Source organism: Dendronephthya gigantea, unplaced genomic scaffold, assembly GCF_004324835.1.
Source record: "Dendronephthya gigantea isolate DGI-Jeju-01 unplaced genomic scaffold, DenGig_1.0 000050F, whole genome shotgun sequence".
Taxonomy (NCBI): domain Eukaryota; kingdom Metazoa; phylum Cnidaria; class Anthozoa; order Malacalcyonacea; family Nephtheidae; genus Dendronephthya; species Dendronephthya gigantea.
Genome location: NW_021163060.1, coordinates 363,614 through 379,792, shown reverse-complemented (window position 1 = coordinate 379,792; position 16,179 = coordinate 363,614). Strand labels below are relative to the sequence as shown.

Here is a 16,179-nt window from a genome sequence, read left to right as displayed (position 1 = left end):
TGGTGTGTGTTCGTGGCAGTCGAAGTTGGAGGACTGCGTCCATCACATCAACTAATGACATTACGTTGTCTGAATGAAACTCGAACATTATGGAGTCTAGTTAAGTTGTTTTTGTAAATAGTCTGTAGAACTGTTATACTTAGTTTTAATGCATCATCGATTATTGTAAATTTCCCTAGTACCATTTAAGGTGCTTGAACCGTTGAACGAACTATTCTGACCAGTTCCTAAAATATTCCTCAGAAAATCGATCTCCTTCTCCAAGCCAGCGATTCCTTCGGCGAGAAAGCAGGCTCTAACCCTATGGTCTAAAGGCTAGTTTCCACTCAGGAGAAATCTCCTTTGGATTGGAACGGACAGGAAAATTTCCTTTGTCGGTGAGTTCTCAGGCGGCATTTATACAAAGGAAACTTTCCTGTCCTGTCCGATCCAAGGAGAATTTTCCTGAGTGGAAACTAGCCTTAACGAACACTTGATAACACTTGGAAGAGGTGGAATTTTGTCTGGTATGCGCCAACAATAAGTGCGTGTACTATGTGGCTTGCGCGTGACACCAGTCCAGATGAAACTTTAACAATGCAAGTTCGCTGGTCTGAACTTCAAAATAAAATTGCCTGTTGAAAACAAATCTCAGCAAAATCTCGTTGACTTGCCACATTGAAATCAGCAAAAACCCACTTCCAAGTCAAAAAGAAGCTTTACACCTGCAATTTTTTGGCCAGCGCAGACAAAATTCCCTCCCGTCTTACACTTGGTTCCTTTTTAGTTACCACTAGGGCGTACCGCGATACAAAGTCAAAAACTGCGTTCGTCTCCCTCCTGGTTTCAACTGACCTCTATACAACAGCTGAATGCAACGTTATATATTTTACTATTAAAGTGCCTGGGCACGAGGCTGTACTTGTGGTATATATATTCGTTTTTATTGTTTTTGCTTTTTGCCTGGCATTAGCATGTGACTGTTCAAATATTGGCATGTGACTTTTAAAACTAAACATGATCGCCATTGAGAGTGATTGACCCCTTTGCCACCGGATGTTTAGTCGACGTTCAAAGCGGGAAAAAATTAACTTGTGTTTTGGAAGTGATTTTAATCCTCATATCTGTTATTTTTCTTTGCTGTAAGGGCCAGTGGGGCTTGATTTGGGCATAGTGATTTGGGGCAGTGAAAGTGAGCATTTCCCCCTGACAGACCCCCTCCCTCAATGCCATATATATTGATAATATTCCACACAAATACACAATTCCCAGTATAGTATCAGTAAAGATTTACAGGAATTCAAACATCCTGTTTTATCAATCACAATGTGAGCTTTATTTTAATTATTCATTAGTCACGTACAGACCTGCTTCAAACACCTTAATACAGTCATATGCTATGGTACACACATACTGATTAACCCATTAATGCTCTAACGACTTGTACCAATTATCAGCTAGTTTCAAAACCCATTGCTAAAACAATAAATAAGTTGCATACAGTAGCCCAGTCGCTTCATTTTGACAAAAAATTTACAAGAACCTTTGATTGTGAAATAAAAACCCTTCAAAATTTAGACTTATCATCGTTCAATTGCAAGTGACTGAACAATTAGGTAATATTACACCAAAATTGTTACAATAAAATGACAAGTTTTGCCAACTAGTTCATAAACTCAGAACTACTAAGAAATACCAGTGATTTTAACCAAATCATCTTATAGCCATATTGCAAGTCACAGTAAATTTTCCAGTGGGAACAACACATATGGTGTGATGATAAAATTGATGTCCAAAGTCATGCTAGCATGTATTTTGTATGTATGTCTTCAATAAAATACAACCAATTAAAGGTTCATGTGTAGAAAAAATTAAGATGAATGCAATAGATTCATGTGCAACAGCTATTGTTATCTGGCCTGCGCTGTCCATAAGTTGGTTTTCCTAGACCAGGTCTAATTATTCCATTATTCCCCGATTGTTCTCCTGATTGAGCAAGTTGATTTGTTGATTCATTTTCTAAAATCTAAAATAAAAACAAACAAACATTTCATTGAAATGAAATTGATTGACTGTTGTGTTTGACACACTGGAAAATGAAAGTTTTAAATTCTATAGGACACTTTAAATACACTTAAACAAGAGAAAAGTAATTTTAACTATGAAGCAAGCAAAACTTACCTTATTTACTAAGAATGAAGCTGCCTCATCGATTCCAATATTCTCTTTGGCGGAGGTCTCAAACCAACCAGCAAAACCTTTTTCAGCGCAGAACTCATTCATTTGAGATGTGTTACTATATAACCCTTCAGTAACTTGATCACACTATCACAGAATGATAAATAATTGTTAAGTTAGATGATAGGGTTTTTGAAATTCACAGAACTTTGTTTAAACATTAGGATTGAGTCAGTCAGCTTGGTGCCTGTCAGACCTTTGTTAAAAAGCTAACTAGACTTTTTATGGGCACTTACTTTGTTTGCTAGAAGTACAGCTGGAATTGGTGAACCATTTGGCAAAAACACTTTGCTATCTAAATCGCTTTTCCACTTCTCAACAGCCTCATACGTTGTGGCTCGGGTGACGTCAAACACAACAAATGCGCCGACAGCTTCTTTGTAATAAACCTAGCAAATAACAAAAATGAAAACGCTTTACTTAACTGATGTTATCCTGCAATATTATATGGGCTAAGAAAGCTTAGCATACCCTGGTCATATTTCCAAATCTTTCCTGCCCTATAAAGCAAAATTCAGTATGATTAAAGCTTTCCAAAAAGTTAGTAAAGTTCACATTACTTTTACTGGACCTCTAGGAATAACAGTTTAGAACTAATAGAGCTTATATCCAGTATAAATAAAGTTAGTTTAGTTTAGGTTTCCTTCTGTAGTAACACTGGATCAATAAGAGATGATCCTTACTGGACCTCTAGGAAGAACAATTGAGAACTGATAGAGCTATCCAGTATAAATAAAGTTAGTTTAGTTTAGGCTTCCTCCTGAGGTTATAAGAATATGATAAAGAAATCCACTATGAATAGAGTTAATCTAGGTTTCCTCCTATATATATATAGTATTTGCTCGATCCTTACAGCACCTCTGGAAAAACAGTTTGCAACTTAATTATAGTTGGCAAAACTTGATACTCCACACAAAACAAACATACCTGCAATATCCCACAACTGTAATCTGATCAAGGTATCATCATTCCAATTCAGCACTTTCAATGCAAAGTCAACACCAATCTTAGCTTTGTTAAGGAAACCAAGGGTGCAGTCAATCAAAAGTTATTAATTATAATTAAATTCATTCATGCAAGTGCTATAGTGTTTCTTAAAAGTCTCATTGATCCATAAGCAGTAGGGGATCAACCAGTTTAGTTGTTAAAGACCTTAAATATAATCCAGCAATGGCCTTGAACCAATAATGCATGTCAGTCTAATGTGTATATTTTAGACTTATTAATGTTGAAGATATTACAATTTATACAGCTCGTTTATTCGAGTAAATTGCAACAAATAGAGAATTTAAGATAGTTCAGATGATATTGCATTGGAATGCATACGTATCAAACTGTAATTAGTCTGTGTATATATTTTTGATTAGTTAGGTTTGATTTGAAATTCAATATACGTAATATACCTAACACTGTGGACCGCGTTTATTTACTTCACCTAAATCGTGTAATATGAAGAATTAATTCAGTCAAATGTCCAAGTATAATGCTTTACAAGTCAATTTTACATATTAACCTGTGTATATATTTATAAACAAATCATTAGTATAACAATTTTTCCAGCTGTAAATATTGCAAACATTCCCAAAGCCTGACCGTATTTAATTTACATAGTAATTTGCAAAGGATACCGTCGCTCTATAATGAATCGAAAAGAATTGATGAACATATCGCTTTATAATACTCGTTTTGCCCGTCCCTAGATCTCCGATGACTAATACTTTGAAAAGAAACTCTGTCTTTTCCTTCATCGACTAAAAAGAGCATCAAATCGAAATCAATCACTTTTTATAAAGTCCTCAGCGAAGGTCATTCATGTATGAAATCTGTGTAGATCTTACCATTGTAAAAATAAAGCTCCTGCGATGTTCAACCAGACATTAAGATTTTCTGTACTAGACCAAAGCGATGTTTATTTCTCTCGATTAAAACCGAACAGCAAGTTTATTTAGACCGAATGTGTTTGGTGTTGTAAAACGACAATTATTAAAGCACGTGACAGTCGTCTATGGTAGGTTCAAAATTCATTCAGGAAACCACGGGCGACTAATTTTATTTAAACGAATTCCGTAATGGTAAATTTACACAAATTTACATATTTATTCTTTTACTTCGCTACAGGGTTTGTATCGTCGATATAAACAAAAAACATACACAAAAAATAAGGTAGAACGAAACTATTTTTTAATTTTCGCAATATTACATCATGGAATATTTTAGTGATTACGAAAGTTGCAACTTTCCTGGAACACTTTTGCAACTTTTTGGAATGCTTTTGAAACTTTTCGGAATCTTTTTGCGACTTTCTGGAACTATTTGGAACATATTTGCAACTTTTTGCAACCCTTTTGCAACTTTTTGTAATCACTTCGGAACTTTTTGGAATGTTTCTGAAACATTGATATTCGAAACTTTTACGAACGTCTAGACCAACATGTTCAAATTGCCGTTTATAATCGTTTATAAGCGTTTATTATCGTAGGTATCACGATTTTCCAGCGACGCAAATTGCCACGCCGGTGGTCACAAATACCATACCAATATACGTTTCTGTGATAAAGAGAAAGAATGGTCTTTTTAATAATGTCAATTTACGAAACGTGAAAGATAGGGCAAGCTAAGAAACTCAATTACGTCTATAAAAAGATTAAGAACAGCCTTACCTTTGTTTTCTATACTTTCACCCAACAGTGTTCCAGCCAATATGGTGAACACAAATGTTAAAGAATTTGTGATAGGTACAGCTAAAGATAACTCTATGTGGTAAAAAAGATCACAATATATTTATACAACGGACCATTCCACTTGATGGTCAGGGAAGAATTGTAAATTGTTGCTCAAAGACAGTTGAATTGTTTCAAAGAAACAGGGCATCAAAAGGCTGTTCAATACCTGCGGAAGATAACGTTATGTAAAATACCACAGATCCAAGCTGATTGATGAAAAATGGTAGAAGATACTAAAATGTATCAAAATGGTTAGAAGAAACACATGGAAAGTATGGAAGTTAACAATCACATATAAAATGTACTTTATTTGTCTAAGGTTTTCTTACCTTCCAGTTTGTGAAAAGAAACTTCAATTCTGCAAAAAATTGGCTCACATGGTTTCCTTTCTTGATCGATTCAATGCCAGTTCCTGCTTGCTTTATGAAAGGGTTTGTGAAGCCCCAAAGGAAGGCAACTAGACACAGCCACATTGCATTTACTGGAATATTACAAGGGTGATATAATCTTAAGAGTATTGGTCTATTGGGGTGGTTGTCGGATTATGTGAGTGTCTGCATTAGAGAGACATATGTATTATGGGAGATAATTATATTTAAAGGGATGAAAATTGGACAAAAACATATTTCTAGAGATTTCTATTTCAGAGAGATGTTTGTAGTAGCATAAATAAATCATATATACAATGTCATAACTAATTATAAAGGTGATTTACCAAATTGTTCTGGCAGATGGGAGACCATGATTTGGTGGTGACGTCAAAAAATTACAGTGTCAACATCTAAGTTATAAAATGCATTATTTGTCAAAAAACATCAGTCATGCAAACAGTCCATTTTGTAACATTGTAATAAATAGCAACATTTATACTTCACCAATGCAACCAACAATGTTGCAAATTATAAAGATATCGTTCCAGGCTCCTCGATACATCCGGCCGTGGTGATTCCAATTTCCAAAACAATGCGAAAGTCTTGACTTGCAACATTTCTGTACAATTTTTGAAAAAATTTTGCTTTTGTTATGAAGCTTTTTAATGCTTATTTTGCGTATTTTGTGATGCAAATATGTCAATTGGCATCTGGTAAGTTATTTTGACTTTCTGATTCAAAGATCGACATTAGATATTCAGTATATTTTTCACTCTAATGTTTGGAATTTTAAACTCTGCTATATGTAATGAAGTTAGTTTATTATAAACCAATTCATCTGCCTTTATTTACATTTACTGACAGTTAAGTCTTCCCAAGGCACTCGAAAAGCTATATTTTTATTTATATTATTAAATGTATTGTATATAAAACATCGTGAATTGTATATAAAACTATTGTAGTGAAACTATGAGAGGTCAAATGGTCAATAAATAATATTTATAGAAAAAGATACGTCGTTTATAAATACTTATCAACAGTGAGTGTAGCAGAAATTCTTGACTTTTAATCAAGCAGTGATTCTGGTTAAGAACAGTTAAAATCATAGATTGCCATGTCACTTGGAGTTTAATATAGTCATTTTTTTACCAAGATTTTATAGTGTTGCTTGCTGTTTGTATAAAATTTATCGATTTCATGATTGTAGGTAATGTGAACAAAAAGTTGAAGTATTTTGAAGTCATTTATTCAGAAGATGTGAAACATGAAATTCAAAAACGAAGTCTAAACAAAGATGAAAACAAAGAGATGAAATTATCCATCCTTGGAAGGTAATAAATATTGCTTCAAATACAGCTTAAGCAATAGTTCTATATTTACAAAGTTAATAAAGCTTTCTTATAATCTTACAACTTCTTTTTTCTTTACAATAATGCTTTTAGATCACTTGTTTTGCTATATTTATTTACATGTTTGTGATCCCAGCTTAATTTGTTTTCATTAAACAGGACATTTCATCTGTCATTGGTTCCCAAGCCAGAGTTATTTTCAGATCGTTTTCAAGCTGTTGTCGTTGACGAAAAAGGCGTCCAAACGGAATTTGCTGTTAACAAAAAAGACTTCTATCGAGGGTTTGTCAAAGGTGAAGAAACAAACTCCTCTGTGACGATGGGAATTGATGAAGACATGATCACAGCAGCCATCCACTCTAAGGGTGATACATACCATGTAGAGGTAATGCATGCATATATTTAACCATTTTAATTGAAGTACAATTTAACTAGCTTTTTCATTCAAACTATTCTGTATTTTTTTAGCCTGCATCTGGGCAAATCAGTGGAAACACCAAAAACAAAATGATAGCGTATCGGGACTCTGATGTGATATGGAATGCTACCTTTGCAGGGTATTAAAATCAATGTTGTTTTTCAACATTTTATAGTATTTAAACCAATGGTTAGCTGGTTGTAAAAAACTACATTTTTGTGTAGTTATATCACAGTTGACCACAACAGGCAAGACTTAATGAATGTTTACAGTTAGAGTAACCGCTTCAACTTCAAATCTTTTCAGAAATCATACACAGAAAGATCGTTATTGTGGTTTAGCTGATGCCGGGAACAGAACAGATCATTCTCCTCCAAGTAATGAGAGCATTTATTAAACATACATTAAACTTTTATTTCCCTTGGAATTTCCCCTGTCACTTAGAAACAAAAGTAAGCAAGCACGTTTTCCTTGTCAGGTGAAGAGCGGGAACGAAGATCAACAAGATCACGTCGTGCTACAACAAAGAAACGTGATTGTAGTTTGGTGTTGGTTGCTGATTATACATATTATGAAACTATAGGACAGAAAAGCCGACAAAAAACATTATATGCTATGGTACGCAGCTTGCCTGCAATCGGAAAAGAGCTGCTCGTAATTGATAGAGCTATTCAGTATGAATGAAGTTCATTTAGTTTAGGTTTCCTTCTGTAGTAACACTGGATCAATAAGAGATGATCCTTACTGGAGCTCTAGGAAGAACAGTTTAGAACTGATAGAGCTATCCAATATAAATAAAGTTCGTTTAGTTTAGGTTTCCTCCTGTAGTAACACTTGATCAATAAGAGATGATCCTTACTGGTCCTCTAGGAAGAACAGTTTAGAACTGATAGAGCTATCCAGTATAAATAAAGTTAGTTTAGTTTAGGTTTCCTCCTGTAGTAACACAGGATCAATAAGAGATATTCCTTACTGGATCTCTAGGAAGAACAGTTTAGAGCTGGTGTTTTGCTGAATAAAAGCTCTGTTAGCTGATAAAGATCCTTAGCGAACTGTTTTTTAAATCAAGATATAATTTGTGGATGAATTTTATTATGAAATGTTGATCTTCTAGGTCAGTGTTATCAATCGTGTCGATGACATTTTCAGAGGAACGTATTGGTCAGACGAATCATCTGGGGCTTACAGAAACTTTGGTTTCGTCATCAAAAAGGTTGAACCTTAAGGCCCTGTTACACGGTGCAATTTTTCTTGCAACTTGCAATACAATTTTACTCTTGAGAGATTTGGTCACCACGATTAATAGACCCTGAAACAGCTCCCGTATTTCAATCCATACATACTCTAAACTTATAGATAAGAATCCACGATAAACCTTCAACCACGGGCGACTACAATACAGTTTATAAACCTGCTTGGAGAATTACGCCACTTCTTGAGGTACGATCCTAAATTATCCTCTATCTAAACAGAACAGTTTAGAACTGATAGAGCTATTCAGTATAAATAAAGTTAGTTTAGTTTAGGTTTCCTCTTGTAGTAACAATGGATTAATAAGAGATGATCCTTACTGGACCTCTATGAAGAACAGTTTAGAACTGATAGAACTATCCCGTATAAATAAAGTTAGTTTAGTTTAGGTTTCCTCCTGTAGTAACACTGGATCAATAAGAGATGATCCTTACTGGACCTCTAGGAAGAACAGTTTAGAACTGATAGTTATCCAGTATAAATAAAGTTAGTTTAGTTTAGGTTTCCTCCTGTAGTAACGCTGGTTAAATAAGAGATGATCCTTACTGGAACTCTAGAAAGAACAGTTTAGAACTGATAGAGCTATCCCGTATAAATAAAGTTAATTTAGTTTAGGTTTCCTCCTGTATAACACTGGATCAATAAGAGATGATCCTTACTGGACCTCTAGGAGGAACGTTTGTTTAAAACTGATAGAGCTATCCAGTATAAATAAATTCTTCATTACTTCAGGCATTCAGCCGGGTTGACTGGTCCGAATACTGCTTGGCTCATTTATTCACGTATCAAGATTTCCAAGATGGAGTGATTGGTCTGGCTTACGTGGCCCACCCGCAAGAAAACTCCAGAGGAGGCATATGTAGTGAAGGTATTGCAAGCATCCCAGCCACAATCCTGGCGCGCCAAAATGGTCAGACCGGTCATATTTTGAATGGAAATAGATAATTTCGTTAAGAATGTAGCGGTGAAACTGCATTTTCCGTGCTAGGAAGATTAAATAACAATATACTTGAATGCAGAGTTCTTAAAACACCCTAAAATACCAGTATTCTGTCTGTACTGAAATACAACAGGACCTGTCTGGCCGTTTTTACCGTATAAAGGAACCTAGTGTTCGTACGTCTTGATAAAATAAAAAACAAACTTTACAAATTCTTTGCCAGGTGATCGTGGAATGTGGCACAATACAGGGCTGAGTAGCTCTATCAATTGGGGAAGCAGATTATTGACGACAGAAGCTGATATTGTAACGGCACACGGTCAGTAAACTCTTCTCTTTACTCTGTAAACTGTTAAACTCGAGATAATTTACTTCAAGTCATGTAGATAATCGTCATTCAAGGATAGAGGCGAGAGTTAAGTTATTTTGGCCTGTCTTCATTGCTTTCACTACCATTACGGCTCGCTGATCTATTGCGTCCGTGATTGGTTCATCTGATAGAGTTCTCGTATTTGATTGGCTCATTTTTTCCCTCTCACTAATCTATTCCTCTCGTGATTGGTTCATCTGATAGAGTTCTCGTATTTGATTGGCTCATTTTTTCCCTCTCACTAATCTATTCCTCTCGTGATTGGTTCATCTGATAGAGTTCTCGTATTTGATTGGTTCATGTTCTTCCCTCGTAATTTCGTAAATGTAGAACTTGGACACAATTTTGGTAGCGAACACGACGTTCAGGACCACCCAAGATGCTCTCCCAACAGCGGAGGAAAGTATATCATGTACCCAGCGTCCGTTTCTGGCGAAAAACCCAACAATAATGTAAGCTCTTTGCCTTAATCTAATCCAACCTCTAAGCCAACTAATCTAAGCTAACTAATCTAATCTAAGCCAACCTCGTTCCGTATTGAGTTCATATTGAGTATACCTTGTTTTCAACGACAAAATAATATGGCAAGTTTTATGAGCCAACTTTATGAGTTAGAGTTTATGTTCAGAGAAGTGCAAAAGATGCGAAATTAGGGCAATTTCTACATCAGAGGGCCCTCGCGTTGTTATAAGCAGAACTAATAAATGCACAGAACGGAGTTGACTTTCACTTCAAGTTTTCTTTTCTTTCAGCATTTTTCCAAATGCAGTCGTAAAGCTATCAAAGCTGTTCTCGACTCAAAATCATATCTTTGTTTCAGTGGTAGGTTTCAGAGTCACAAATCAATTTGCTTTGTCAAAAATGTTACACAAATGATGAATGATACTCTAGCTACGCGCACGCCTGACGGGCCTATTTTTACATATCAGCAATCGACTACTACCGCTGACTACCACCGACTGTATTTTTAACCGCCTAGAGTTGAACAAAGGGGCATTCTGTGGAAACTACCGCGTGGATAAGGGGGAGATGTGTGATCCTGGGGATGATGAAAATGATCCATGTTGCGACAAAAATTGTAAACTTAAATCACACGCCAAATGCAGGTTAGGACTGACACATTAATGAGTGAAGCCTTTCTTGTAGGTATGATCCAGACCTCTAGCGCGTAAATTTCAAAGGTCAAATCATAATTGCCGCCATTTTACCTACGAAATTTCCGCGTGGAGGCCTGGATCATACCTACAAGAAAGGCTTCATATTCCGCCATCTTGGCTTCAAATTTTTCGCAGAGCTAGCGTTTCGATCCAGTCTTATTTCAGTTCACAGTTGTGCTATGACAGAGCCACTGTCCTGTATTTATTAGTATATTACTAATATATACACGCTGATCTCGTAATAAGACTGGACTGAATGTACCATTGCGCTGTGATGGAGCCACTGACCTTTATATATAGATATTTTCACTGATATAGTAATATATACAGGCGAGTAAATAAAAGTCCACGGGCGTTATGCAAAGCATAAATCATTAGTAACTGATTTCTCCCAATTTCAGTGACCGTAACGTCGACACTCAGTGCTGCACCAACTGTCAGTATTCTAGTAACGGCACTTTGTGCTCGCAGGCTCAACCTCTCTTGTGTAAGAAAGCTTCATACTGCAACGGGACTTCCAGCACTTGTCCGGAAGAGGAAAATGCCGATGAAGGCACAGCTTGTATCGAAAGGTATTGATCTAGAAACTGTACTCAATTACTGTACTTCATCATTGCAGTATTGCACAGTCTTTGCCCATTTTAATTTCAGAGGAAAGTGCAACAAAAAGGGAGAATGCGAGCCGTTCTGTAAGGGACTGGGACCTGGTATTGTTCCTTGTCTTTGTAAGAACGATGCGGATGCGTGTTACGTGTGTTGTGAAGACACAAGGTTGGATGAATCCTGCAAAGTCCATCGCAATGCTACGTCCGGTAGAATGGCCATGAGTGATGGACGCTTGTGTTACGATGGAGTGTGCAGCAATGTAAGTCGAACTTGTCCGAATTTCATTTCATCTTATTTAAACATTTTTAGGAGCGCCATGCATGTATATTTATTTGTTGTTTGCAAAGCTTTCAGTCCATCAACCCATAGCTTTCTCAATGCAAAAGAACCCGAACAATCCTAGCTTATCCACTTGTTAACATCAATATATCTGCATTACTCCTCAGTGAACAATCATATTTTATCCACTTGATCGCATTAATGTATTATCCATACTACTCCAGAACTATCCCATCTTATCCACTTGATCCACATCAATATATCTGCATCAATCCTAAACAATTCTATCATATCTACTCTCAAATCATTACTCAATTCGATCGTACCTAAAATTGCAGCGCAATTAACAATTTGCAAGTGTTAAAGAAATTAACAATTTGCAAGTGTTAACTGGCTTGCATCACTGGCTTGCATACAACGCTTTTATTGCAACTCCTTTTACTCTTACAGAAAGAGTGTAAGAAAGCAGCCCAAGATATCATAACCCGTCTTCAGGACTTTTTCGACACTCTTGGTGACGCGAGTAAATTTGGCGAGTTTTTGAAGGACAACATTGTTGGCACTTTGATATTCTTTTCTCTCGTTATTTGGATACCAGCTAGTATCGTCGTTAACAGAATAGTAAGTCTGTCTGTTCTCAGCCTTACATTGGGGCAAAAAAACTAGAACATTTGTAAAAAAGCATGGTTATATTGTTTAATGTTTGTATATGAGCAGGAAACATGGGAGCAGAATACATAGGACAAGCATTTGACCATTTAACCAGCGTGGTTATCCATATCAAAATATTTGACATCATAACCAAAGCATTGTTATATTGTTTAATGTTTGTATATGAGCGCCAAACATGCTGGAAACTTTACATAGGACAAGCATTTGACCATTAAAATAGCGTGGTTATCCATTTCAAAATATTTGACATCATAACCAAAGCATGGTTCTTATATTTAATGTTTGTATATGAGCACGAAACATGCTGGAAACTTTACATAGGACAAGCATTTGACCATTAAAACAGCGTGGTTATCCATATCAAAATATTTGACATCATAACTAAAGCATGGTTATTATATTTAATGTTTGTATATGAGCACGAAACATGCTGGAAACTTTACATAGGAGTATGGGACAAGCATTTGACCATTAAAACAGCGTGGTTATCCATGTCAAAATATTTGACATCATAACCAAAGCATGGTTATATTGTTTAATGTTTGTATATGAGCACGAAACATGCCTGCAACTTTACATAGGACAAACATTTGACCATTAAAACAGCGTGGTTATCCATATCAAAATATTTGACATCATAACCAAGCAAGGTTATATTGTTTAATGTTTGTATATGAGCGCCAAACATGCTGAAAACTTTACATAGGACAAGCATTTGACCATTAAAACAGCGTGGTTATCCATATCAAAATATTTGACATCATAACCAAAGCATGGTTATATTGTTTAATGTTTGTATATGAGCGCCAAACATGCTGGAAACTTTACATAGGACAAGCATTTGACCATTTAATGTTTGTATTTGAATATTTTTAGGAAAGGCACTGTTACACCATGCAATTTTCTTTGTGTGACAATGGTGTAACACCGCCTTCACACGAGAGCAAAAAAACTACGCTTTATAGGCTGCACGAGGCTTGTTCAAAGATTATGTAACTCAGCTTTGCCTTTGGTCACCGTTCCACCATAAATGAAATTGGTTAGAATTGAATTGGTTATTTTTTCAGGATAAAAGACGAGATAATCACGCCCGAGAATTAGCCAGATGGCAAGACAGAGGGGTAAGACAGTAATGCATGTTGATCGTTTTTATAACCTGAACTATTTCTCGGTCAACCAAAAAAGGCAAAAGGCAAAAACCAACAAGCGTTCCTTTTTCTCAACGAAGGTGTCCGTTAAATGTTTTAATTTTTCTTGTGAACTAAATTAAACTACTTCCAGTTTAATTTCCAAGACATTATTAAGTCATATTCTGGCTTGTGAAACAAAGTCAAAAAGTGTCGCTTTAATACATACCTTCTGGGTTTTTTAACTAAAACTTTGCCTTGGGAAAAACACAAATTCTCTGATCCATTCAAGCTTGAATTTGATTGTTTACAATTTCATTTACGTAATCTACCGTCTGTAATTGCAGAACCCAGATTTGATTCGCCGTCCGAGCAGACCACGAGATAACTTTGACGTCGTTTTCAAAAAAGATGCAGTTTTCTTACGAGATAGTCGAAAGGCAAAGCCCAGAGGCTCGGCGAGTCCTGCAAGTCATCGTGGACCGATGATGATCGAATAATGGCACCATAATTGGTTTTAGCATGCAAGGACCAGTTTTGTAAAACCCGAATTCTATTTATTAAGCGGCTCGGACTTTTCGCTAGAAATTGCCATTCGTCAGTTTAAGCAATTGGAATAGTGTTCGTTCCTTATATGTGACAAGTCATTGCTTTCTGGGACTAGAAAGTTCTACAATGTAAGTGGGTCCAGGGGCAGGGGGGGGGGTGCACACCGGCGTACACTCTATCCGATTTGGGGTCTTATATAAGTTGAGGGCTATTCCCTTAGATTAGAATACAACTCAATTGTCTGATAATTTGGTAGTTTGATAATTGTATTGCTTTGAAAAAATTAGTCTTTGGCACTTAACAGAAACGGTCACACAGCCATTTTAGATTTAGTTTTAACTTGTAACAATTTATATGTACATGTCTATATATTGTTTTAGTAACGTACTATATATCTAGTATTATTTAAGATAATAATTACGATGAAGAAAACGTATCTTGATCATTGTTTTATACTGTCATAAATTCTGATCTATTATCGGGTTTGTTTATATGTGTAATGACAGGTGGTTGCGGTTTTTTTTTGAGACACCCTGTAGACGTCTTCATTTCCATGCAAATGCATGAATAACGTTTGTTTTTGAAAGGTCAGCATTATACGACTATATTCGACTCTATAGCATATAATTAAACATCGTGCCTATTCTTTTAGCCGCTTGATCATTTCGCACAATATGTATCCTAAAATAAATAGGATATATCTGGTGTATGGCAACATGTGCACTCTTCTGATCGAGAGGCTCCAATACAGCATCATCGCATGGCTTTGACAATGAAACGTTGTTTATTAAAGTTACAAAATTAGTTTCCTGTCAGATTCATCGGACAGCAGAACATTAGAGGCCCAGGATAAAACATTCGCCATAATCACATACAGGCAAGCTTTAGGGCTGCTTATCATTGTAGCGTTTTTTGTGCGTACGTACGTATGCGTGCAGAGGATGATTTGCTGTGTTTTTCTGGCATAAAATTAATTATACAACAACTTTAACGTGTGTGTAGGTATTTTTTCGCGTGAAGCGACTTCATTCTTTTGTATTTGAGCAATTTGTTCCAGATGGTTGCAGTTGAGAGCTCTGAAACAAAAGTAAAATTCTTTTCTCTCCGAACATGTGCGTAGCTTAGCTTATAATTGCTATTTAATTAAAAGTTAAAAATCTTGAAAATATAAGATTGAACGGAAATTGGTCTGTTTCATATTTGTAGTTCCGCGCCTTTGTCAAAACCAATGCAAACATCATTGAGTAATTCCTGTTCTCACATATTGAAGAATGCAAAGGGAAAGTCCAGCATTGGTATTAGCATATTTAGGAGAAAGATTACTTCGCCACCGCAATCACAAATGATGCCTGGAGAGGCTGCTTTCCACTTACGCGTTTTATACGCACGGACAGGTACGGAAAATTTTAAATGCTTTTAAATTTTTATTATTTAAGGTCAACTAATGCATACGAAAAGATGCAGAAAACTAATGTATAAGGTTTAGACTTTTACGAGCGTATACGTGCGCCATGAAAAACGCGTAAGTGGAAATTAATATACCGGCTTGAAAGGGGAAAGCTAAAGCGGTTGGCATATTCAGTATATAAAAAAAAACACTTGAAAAGTAGTTTTGGTTAAAAGTATCATTATCGAAGGCTTGGTCTGTATTACATGTATTCGTTTAGGTTTTTAGAATCAAGATATCATTTTCTCAGAATTTTGTTTTAATTAAGCATCGCATACATGAAGAAATAGACGCGACATCAACATCAACATCAAACCAGCTTGTATATGCAGACAAAGGAAACAGCATGAGGATTCACTTCAAAATAAAGGATTCCGCATGTCTACGAGGTTGGACCTAAACCATGACACAACAAATTATTAGCAAACGTCATGTAACTAAGTCTGATCATGAAAATAGACTACTAAGCAAATTTTAAATTTAGAGTATCTAAAAGCCACGCTATTGGTTGTTGTAAAAAGTAAAGAATACTTTAGCATTTATATCTACCAATGGAATTACTTTAAAGCATTAAAAAATGTTAATATATTCAGTTGTGTTAGGTTCAACTGCGTGGCATATTTTATATATAGTTTATTTTTACTTCACCTCATCTATACATCACGACAGTTTCACAGCTCATGAAATTTTCTGTTGAATAAAC

At 35.8% G+C, this 16,179-nt stretch overlaps 3 protein-coding genes across 3 annotated transcripts; 1 reads left to right on the top strand and 2 right to left on the bottom strand.

The window, feature by feature from the left end:
• Nucleotides 1-1,272: 1,272 nt before the first annotated feature.
• Nucleotides 1,273-4,212, bottom strand: LOC114528539 (ras-related protein Rab-32-like). The gene is made up of 7 exons (XM_028550201.1): nucleotides 4,056-4,212; nucleotides 3,846-3,968; nucleotides 3,145-3,223; nucleotides 2,689-2,717; nucleotides 2,454-2,606; nucleotides 2,161-2,304; nucleotides 1,273-2,005 (listed from the first exon to the last, which is right to left on the bottom strand). Exons 1-7 carry the CDS (start codon nucleotides 4,056-4,058, stop codon nucleotides 1,871-1,873), a joined length of 666 nt encoding a protein of 221 aa, XP_028406002.1. The 5' UTR covers nucleotides 4,059-4,212; the 3' UTR covers nucleotides 1,273-1,870.
• Nucleotides 4,213-4,306: 94 nt separating this feature from the next.
• Nucleotides 4,307-5,829, bottom strand: LOC114528540 (transmembrane protein 234 homolog). The gene is made up of 5 exons (XM_028550202.1): nucleotides 5,656-5,829; nucleotides 5,270-5,421; nucleotides 5,107-5,173; nucleotides 4,878-4,970; nucleotides 4,307-4,764 (listed from the first exon to the last, which is right to left on the bottom strand). Exons 1-5 carry the CDS (start codon nucleotides 5,681-5,683, stop codon nucleotides 4,700-4,702), a joined length of 405 nt encoding a protein of 134 aa, XP_028406003.1. The 5' UTR covers nucleotides 5,684-5,829; the 3' UTR covers nucleotides 4,307-4,699.
• Nucleotides 5,830-5,910: 81 nt separating this feature from the next.
• LOC114528597 (ADAM 17-like protease) lies at nucleotides 5,911-14,160 on the top strand. The gene is made up of 18 exons (XM_028550263.1): nucleotides 5,911-6,024; nucleotides 6,519-6,642; nucleotides 6,820-7,045; nucleotides 7,129-7,217; nucleotides 7,385-7,455; nucleotides 7,557-7,696; nucleotides 8,193-8,291; nucleotides 8,435-8,518; nucleotides 9,062-9,197; nucleotides 9,493-9,588; nucleotides 9,970-10,091; nucleotides 10,392-10,461; nucleotides 10,619-10,745; nucleotides 11,198-11,368; nucleotides 11,448-11,661; nucleotides 12,132-12,302; nucleotides 13,421-13,474; nucleotides 13,828-14,160. The coding sequence occupies exons 1-18, from the start codon at nucleotides 5,964-5,966 to the stop codon at nucleotides 13,978-13,980; spliced, it is 2,208 nt and encodes a 735-aa protein (XP_028406064.1). The 5' UTR covers nucleotides 5,911-5,963; the 3' UTR covers nucleotides 13,981-14,160.
• Nucleotides 14,161-16,179: the final 2,019 nt, after the last annotated feature.

Excerpts from the sequence above, each read along its gene's own strand:
- LOC114528539 (XM_028550201.1), bottom strand. Across the intron at positions 3,224-3,845 it reads CGATTCATTATAGAGCGACG|ATTGGTGTTGACTTTGCATT; the intron begins GTATCCTTTGCA and ends AACAAAGCTAAG. Across the intron at positions 2,305-2,453 it reads CTGTACTTCTAGCAAACAAA|TGTGATCAAGTTACTGAAGG; the intron begins GTAAGTGCCCAT and ends ATTCTGTGATAG.
- LOC114528540 (XM_028550202.1), bottom strand. The coding sequence starts at position 5,683 with ATGGTCTCCCATCTGCCAGAACAATTTG. Across the intron at positions 5,422-5,655 it reads CCATCTGCCAGAACAATTTG|TAAATGCAATGTGGCTGTGT; the intron begins GTAAATCACCTT and ends GTAATATTCCAG. Across the intron at positions 4,971-5,106 it reads CATAACGTTATCTTCCGCAG|AGTTATCTTTAGCTGTACCT; the intron begins GTATTGAACAGC and ends TTTACCACATAG.
- LOC114528597 (XM_028550263.1), top strand. The coding sequence starts at position 5,964 with ATGAAGCTTTTTAATGCTTATTTTGCGTATTTTGTGATGCAAATATGT. Across the intron at positions 9,589-9,969 it reads TGATATTGTAACGGCACACG|AACTTGGACACAATTTTGGT; the intron begins GTCAGTAAACTC and ends TCGTAAATGTAG. Across the intron at positions 11,369-11,447 it reads GGCACAGCTTGTATCGAAAG|AGGAAAGTGCAACAAAAAGG; the intron begins GTATTGATCTAG and ends TTTTAATTTCAG.